Consider the following 8,198-nt stretch of genomic DNA (forward strand, 5'->3'; position numbering starts at 1 on the left):
ACACTCAGAGTTCTTCATCTGGAGATGTATTTATATGTTTTCCTGAGTGATAGAGTTAGCTTAAGAAGCTTTTGTTGCATGCCTGACCAATCATACTGTAGTTTACTAAGTGTCCCTTGGTTCTACTGAATCTGTATACTTTCAAAACAACCTTCCAGTAACAAAGGGAAGAGAAAAAAGCTAAGCATTCTGTAGTCTTATCCACTTTAGCTCTTCCTGTAACCAAGTATTTTGACAAAGATTTTGAAAGGCATTTCTAGGAAACATGTGCCAAATGAGGAATCATGAGCTCAGTCTTTTCCTCTTTAGATAATCTCCTCATCTCCTTCAGTCAGCATCAGGCTGGTTATTTCCATCAGGCTTAGCTGCAGTTTTTATACTTCACAATTTATTTGAACCTTTTGAGTTGGTATTTTAAGGTATTTTATACATCCAGTGGTACAAAGCAATGACCACTGTGAGTACCTTGTTTTCAGAATATCCATGACACTGACTGTGTTCACATGCATGCTGACAGAAGTGGCAAGTCACTTAAAACACAATGTGTTACTCAAATTTTCTTACTTGGGTAGCTGGTTGCTAAAAAGATCTTTAAATTTGCGGTTTCTCTAGTCCTTAGATGACTTTACAGGTTTTACATTTCATTGTGAGTACAGAAGTCCTCCTTCATCATTGTGGAGTCTGTTATTCATTTAACTGTCAGTGAACTTGGTAATTGTAAAGTATTTTCTTACTCTAGATCATTTTCAAACTATGTGAGATCTAAGTGTATAATGGAATTTAATACCAGACCTCCCTCTACCCCACCTAATACATAACTCACAGATTTTGAAAAGACGGTGGACATACGTGATTCAATCCCAATCCTAACTGAAATGTACACTTCAAACCCATCTCAAGTTAATTCCTACAATTGCTTCTGATTTGCCTACTTTCGTTCTTTCTCAGACTTCATAACTCATGGCTGAGACATCCTTTTCCAAGAAAGCTTCCCTTTTTTCTGCTGAACATTTAAGATTACTCTCAGTTTCTGGATGGTTGAGAAATCCAAGTACACTTCCGTACAGAAACTGTCAGAATGGTTAATGGGTACTGTAAGATTTGTTTATAAAAAATTATATAATGAGTAAAAAGATTCCATGAGACCTTAAACCATGTTGTTAATCCTTAGAATTTTCTCTATCCCCGGCATGTAAGATGCAGAGAAATAGAGCTGTCACCCAGCTTTACTAAAGCAGTGATGTCCAGAAGTGATGCTTTGCCTAGTGATTTGCCCCAGAATTGCCCTTTGTGTGAAGAAGCATCTTCTTCGTGACTGCAGATATGTGCCATGGAGTTACTTTTTGAAATCAGTTGCTCAGAGTGCATTTGCAGAGAGCCAGTCATTTGGGCCACTTGTTTTGAAATGGAAAATGACTTAGAGCTGAGCGTACCATTCAGATGCTCTAAATGCTAAAATATTTTCAGGCTCAAATGATTAAGCAAATGTTAACGTGAACAGTATATCTCAAACTGAAATCATCAGTAGCTTTTGTTTTGTTATGCTATTTATGGACTTAGCAAAATACCATAGAAATATTCCTGGGGTTTGCAATGTTGTTAATGAATATGGTGTTTCTCAAAAATTTGTGTAACTTACTTGTGTAACATAACTTGCTTCAATAAGGATTCACAAAGAAGTGTTCGTGACCAGATTCCCTCTTGGATAGAACAGGATCGAGCCTGGGCAGTAGCATCTTTAAAGGTATACATCATGTGGTGGGTTGAGTTTAATTTAAAAGGCCTTTAGTTTTTATAGCAAGTAGTCATACGGACCTGAATATTCAAATACGTATTTGTCAGATGGAAATATTTTGTTGTTTTGAACTGCTTATTCTGTCTTGCAGAAACCATGATACCCACTTGAAAAAAAATTGATTTTTTTTTTAAATTTCACCTAATTTTTCTGAATCTTTTCATGTACATTACCCCATGTAACAATGAATTTCAGTGCATGTGAATGAACCTATCATCATGCTGAGATTAGAAAATACTGTAAGCCTACCCAAAGTAGTACAATTTCTATAGACAGGAAAACATACAGAGGAAAAATTGCAAAGAATATTATGTTGCGGGCTTCTCTTACATAATGACTTTCACAAACCACTTCATATTGTATCAAAACCCATAAAATGTTAATTAGAAAACTAGTTTTCTACTTATCAGATTTCTATGCACATCTTTAAAGATATTTCAGAGTTTGTTATTGCTGAGATCAATTAATGTCAAAGTAAAATAAAAAACAATTTATTTATTTGGTCCATTCCGAATCCTCTGAACCTGAAGGGAACTAAATACAAATACTTGGTCCATGAAATTCTCATTTAGGCCTTTTTCCTTTTGCATGTAGCTCAGGTTCAAGAAGCAAAATCTTGAATGGTCTTTATCAAGGGCTTTTGCTGATAAATCCAGAGTTTGTTACTTTTCTCTTCACTGGAGATCAGGAACAAATGAAACAATGGTGTGACAAGCATGATGTTTAGAGATTTAAACAAACAAACAGAAAGTAAGTGGGTGAATGAGTAGCACGTTGTGATAGTAGAAGAACCTGGTCATGATTAAAGGAAAGGACTTCAGTTGGGCAGAGCCCAAAGTTTAAAAAGAATGTAAAAGTTCAAAAACAAAGATATAGAGCAAATGCAAATTTAGCATTTCCAGGGAATAGATAAACAAATGATTAATTTTAAAATTTACCCTTTTGTTCTGTAACTCCAAGGATAAAGTTGAATTATGTGATATACACAAGTATTTACAGGTTTTAGTTCATAGTGATGTCTGGAAATTAATTAAAATATACAATGTCCGAACGACAATTCTTTTTCATTGTTAAATATACATTATTTGTTCTATAGATTTCTCTCCCAGGTCTCTATCAGACACTTTGCTTTGAAGATGAAAGTCTGTGGCACTCTTTTTCTCAGAGCTCTGTGTGTGAACAAAACTTTCCATCTACTATTGTAAAAAGAATTTCCTTATTTCAGCAGGTAATCTTTTAATATTAAATTATTTTAAAAAAATTATGATTTCAATACTGAAAGGTAAATTCTACATGCTGAGGATTTAGACTTAAGGCCTGGTTAAGTTATAAGCAGTGACAGTATCGACATGGTCTTACAGCTTATCTAGTTTTAGTCTAAGAATTATTCTTTTTGTCTATAATACATACTTAGTTCTCTTGTATCTGACTCTTTTTTTTTTTGTGTTGACGTATTGGTTACAACTAAACATGCCATGTAAGGTAACAAGCTCTTTATCAATATTCAAAGAATTAATTTTATGAACTAGATGGCAAAATTCTTTCATGGTTGGTTTGTTACTGCAGAAGTTGTCAGCTTGTTAAACAACATTAGTTAATCATTAAGTGTGCAACTGAAAACCACAAAACAGAATAGCAGCCACTGCTTTTTAGAAAAGTAGTCATGAAATACTAGTTTTTCTGAAAGTTTGCTGATTAAAGAACTCACCAAGAATGTTGAAGAGGCAAGTTCCTTCTTCCACCAAGGGATCCTTCTTCTCTGGAAGAGAAGAGTGTCATCTTGCATTTATGGAAGAAAGGGTGTTGTTAATTATTTTCTCGTCATGCTGTGTTTTTTCATTTGAAGTCCCTTCACACAAACTGAAGGCTGGCCCGAAGAACGGATAGGGTGTAAGACAATGTAGCTTCATGCTGGTTGTCTCTTAAGGGCTCTGCATTTGGAGCTTTTGTGGAGGAGGAGAATTTTTAAAACAGCATGCACAGAATTTAAGAATAAACCATTATGGAAAGGAATTTGCCTGAGTCATGTTTGATGGGGTGAAATGCAGAGGAGCAATTCATATGTGTGCAATGTGTTGTCATACAAATTCTATACAGCATGGAATGATCAGCATGTTATGTATCTAGTTCCTTCCATAGAAAGTATTAAGGATGTTTCATTTCTGTTGAAATGTACTAAAACTACCTGTCTAGATTTATATATTACTAAGTTTCTTTCAAACTGTACATTAAACTTAGTGTTTAAGTAGCACTTAGGGTAATCTCAAGCTTAAAAAGTAGTACTTCTTAAGAATTTAGTGAAGTTAAAATTTTTCTCCACAAAACCCCACAGATACTCCAGACGTGGAAACTGGAATGTGACAGTAGGTTTGGAATTGTGGTTTACAGGTCTGCAAGTAAGGGGGTAGGAGAAGGGGTGGTGATTTTAACAAATTTCTACTGAGGTTGCATTGGTTGCCTGCAGTTGTCTGCACTGAACATTTGCGGGAAGTTAAATGAAAAAGAGGTTGCTGGTAGGGAAACTGATAATTTAATCTGTATCTGAATTGATTTGCTCTTCATGTTCTGTATTCTTTTGAAGAATAATAAAAGCATCTGCAGAACTAGGAGATTTGAAAATCAGAATGTCTCAGAAAAAGAAGTCAGGTGTAAGACTTGAGAGGTGTGCTTGAACAAAGGAAATTCTTTGAAAACTGATTATTTTACTGTATTACTGCACTGAAATCAGAAACATTAGTATTCCAGTAGGATGTTACTGCCTAAATACATGTATAGAATTTACACTATCAATATAAAAATAATTTGCTTTCCATCATTCTAGCTACCCACCGTTTTTCTAAAATACTGTAGAAGAAGTTCAAACTTCTAACGTAGATCTACTTATTCTTGAATAGAACTAGCTACTTACAAAAGAATGTTTGATTATCTCAGAGAGAAGTGATGAGATGGCTGTATATATTCAGAGAAAATAACTGTTCTAAAGAGAAGTTTAAAGGCATGTACCTTCTTAGAAGAGTCTTGCTTTTTAAATTGTCAAAATATACGTTTATAAATTCATCTCTCCTGAATATATTTTATTTTAAGGTACTAGTTGTCCAGGCTGTCCGACCAGACAGACTGCAGAGTGCCATGGCTCTTTTTGCATGTAAGACCTTAGGTAAGTTAATTTTTCACCAGGACGTTTCCACATGACAACTAAATATTTTTTTTGTGTTATTTTTCTCTGTTGTTTTATAGTTCTTATGAAATCTCAAAGTGCTGTAAAATGTGCTGTAAATGGATTTGTTGATTCTGAGCTTGTAAAGTATAGTTTAAAAGCTTGTAAAGTGTAGTTTAAAAGTGCTTTTTAAGTGATTTGGTTTATGCTGCACAGTGATTTAAAATATAATAAAAGATCTGTCAGATTCTTTTAATGAATTATTGAACACTGGAGTAATTAAGAAAGGACAATAGCTCATTTTCAATAAGTTTTATACTGCAGCATTTTCTTTAAGACACAAATTTTCTGAAAAGATGATTTCATTTGATGTCATTTACCATTTCAAAACCACTGAGATTTTGTAAATTGGATCTCAAAAGACTGTTTTCTATTTTCAGTCATTTTTGTCAGTCTCTTGGGCTGTAATGCAATTTTTACTGCCTGTTTAGAAATACACATGATTTAGAATGATTCAGTGCTGTGATTGTCTATTTGTCCTAATCCGCCTGTTTCCTCTCTAGGGTCTGTTGTATCCAAAGTTTGGGATTTATATTCCAAATAATCTTAAAATTGAAGTACAGTACACCAAAGTCTTCCTTTGGCTTTTAGCAGTTAATCACAATGCACATTTGGAAGATAATTATGAGTGACTTATTATGGTGAACTCTGTAGTTTTAAAATTCCTGCTCGGTCCCCATGTGTTGCCTGGTCTAGTCGAGAGGTGGCGTCCCTGCCTATGGCAGGGAGGCTGGACTAGTTGATCTCCAAGGTCCCTTCCAGCCTATGCCATTCTATGATTCTATGAAAATTCACCCTCTGCATTACATAAGAACGAGGCAGATTTTTTTCCTGCGGTAGCATTTTTTTTTTTGTAATGTTAATGTGATAGAAAATGAACATGGAAGATTGATTGCCAAGATAATATGGCTGTACTTAACAATTCCAGTATTTGTGAAGATGTGCACTTTGAATGATATTATGAATCATGATTTTGCATGATACACAGAAAAAAAGTCTTTTCAGGTTGAACACAACTATTTTATTCTCACAGACCAATTTCTAGAAAGTAGACCAGAGTTTTCAGGTCACACTGCATCTAGGCCAAAACGATATTGCCAAAAAAAACCCAATAACCTCTCCTACTTTTTGTATTGGAATTGTTAATAGTAGTAATAGATTCACTGGTATTTTTGTACGTTGTTTCTTTGTGCACAGATCACTAGCTGAAGGAATTTTAACAAGCACTTTGAGTTCAAGTTCTAGCTGCTGTAAATTGGTTTAGCTGCATTTACTTTAGTACAGAGGTTTTCTGAAAAGCTGTTTATTGATTTTATGAAAGCTTCATTAGTTTATAAAAAGTATGAACTTAGCACCTGGTGCCAAACTTTGTGTTTTTTTGTTGGGTCTTTCTATTTTACCCTTTGATTACGCTCCTCTTCTCCCCCCCAACTTTAGACAATTTCTGAGAAATCATTTGCTCTCACATATGCTTTTTCTTCTCATGTCAGGATGTCAGTTTGGATAATAAGATTTAAGAAATTCTTTCAGAATGGAAAGTGGATGCAGAAGAGTATGTCAGGAATTCCCACTGACTACATAGTTATTATCTAGAATATGGCTGCTTATTGATTTACTCTGAAGACCCTGGAGTCATTTCTTTTTTCCAGTTCTTTAAAAGTAATCCTGGCTCTAATGGCCAGGAGTAGACAGGGCTGTATTGTAGTTTTTCTGTAGTTCGTTTCTGCTGAGCTTTCTTAAAACCAAAACTGTTTTATGGAAGAAAACATATACTGTATTAATTTTCTAAATGATACATCTCAAGAGCAATATAATGTATTTTGCTGAGTAGTTACTCATTTACAATTGCACCTCGTTTAAGTTAGCATCATTACCATAAATGCATTATTATAAGTTACAGGTATACACATACTCATCTGCTGCCCAGTCATAACGTTTTATGTTATTCCTAGTTAATGCAAGGCCAAGCAGTAAACCCCAGGTAAGAGAGTTTTGTAGGATAAACTAACTCCTAAACAGTTAAGCTTCTCAAGAATCTGTATGCCTTCAGCTTGCACTGCTGAAAGTAATAATACAACCAACATTCTCTGGGTTATCATGACTGTAGTGTATTTCATGCACCTGTTGCAGCAGCAAAACTGTCTTAGGAGAAAGAGCTTAAGAATATTTAACCAGGTGAAGAAGAGAGGTCTGTAAGAAGATCACAAGTCTAAAGTGAAACCTTTTGCAGTGACCACTGGTGTGTGTCTCCAGGGTTTCTCCACTGGAAGTAATAACAGTACTTAAAAGACCCAATGGTTTTGCCTTACATGACCTTGTACACCTGTTAGGCACTTCTGTATGATCTGCAGCATTGCATGATGCCCGTTCCACAATGTTGATTAGAGATCGGAAAGATCTCCTTTTCGTTTTTGTATCCCTGCTGTCTGTTGTCTACAATAGATATTTTTAGTCCTGTATCTTTTACAGGATTTGAAACAGCACTGAAGATTTTCAAAATCATTTTATTCACAAAGGTAAAAGTTAATAAAACTTAAAATTTACGTTTTCAAAACCTTACCTCTAATCAAATTTCAGTCTACAATCTGTTTTTAAGATTCTCAATATATCCTAATTGCTTATGTAGCAAGTGACAAAGTTCTAATAATGCTTTATGTAATTATAAAATCATAGAATCGTTTAGGTTGGAAAAGACCTTTAAGTTCATCAAGTCCAACAGTCAGCCTAGCACTGCTAAGTCCACCACTGAACTGTTTCACCAAGCACCACATCTACACATCTTTTACATATCTCCAGGGATGGTGACTTTGCCACTTCCCTGGGCAGTCTGTTCCAGTGCTTGACAACCCTTTTGAAGAAGAAATTTTTCATAATATCCAACCTAAACCTCCCCTGGCACAACTTGGGCCATTTCCTCTTGTCGTATCCCTTGTTACATGGGAGAAGAGACCGATAGTGTTTTATAATTTATATTAAATTAATATGGAGATATTTGTGTGTTGATACTTCAACAGTGAAATATATAACTCAGTAGAGAGATATTTGATGAGTCAAAACTTGCTTAAAGTTTATAGCTCAAATATCAGAACACATCACAAGTACCTCTTCCTTGTGGTCATCATCCACAAAAAGAAACATTTGAAATTGAATTTTCTGATTATAAGCATAATACAGTCTTCCATTTTC

The 8,198-nt window shown here is 34.8% G+C and overlaps 1 protein-coding gene across 1 annotated transcript in view; it reads left to right on the plus strand.

Moving 5' to 3' along the window:
• Window positions 1-8,198, plus strand: part of LOC104277872 (cytoplasmic dynein 2 heavy chain 1-like) — a gene marked incomplete at both ends in the record, with an annotated part of 58,343 nt that overhangs the window by 34,581 nt on the left and 15,564 nt on the right. The window contains 3 exons of the mRNA XM_009874657.1: window positions 1,667-1,744; window positions 2,892-3,023; window positions 4,880-4,952. Coding sequence (XP_009872959.1) covers window positions 1,667-1,744; window positions 2,892-3,023; window positions 4,880-4,952 — 283 coding nt within the window. The remainder of the gene's footprint in view (window positions 1-1,666; window positions 1,745-2,891; window positions 3,024-4,879; window positions 4,953-8,198) is intronic.

The sequence above is a fragment of the Apaloderma vittatum genome, unplaced genomic scaffold (genome assembly GCF_000703405.1).
Source record: "Apaloderma vittatum isolate BGI_N311 unplaced genomic scaffold, ASM70340v1 scaffold5318, whole genome shotgun sequence".
Classification (NCBI taxonomy): Eukaryota; Metazoa; Chordata; class Aves; order Trogoniformes; family Trogonidae; genus Apaloderma; species Apaloderma vittatum.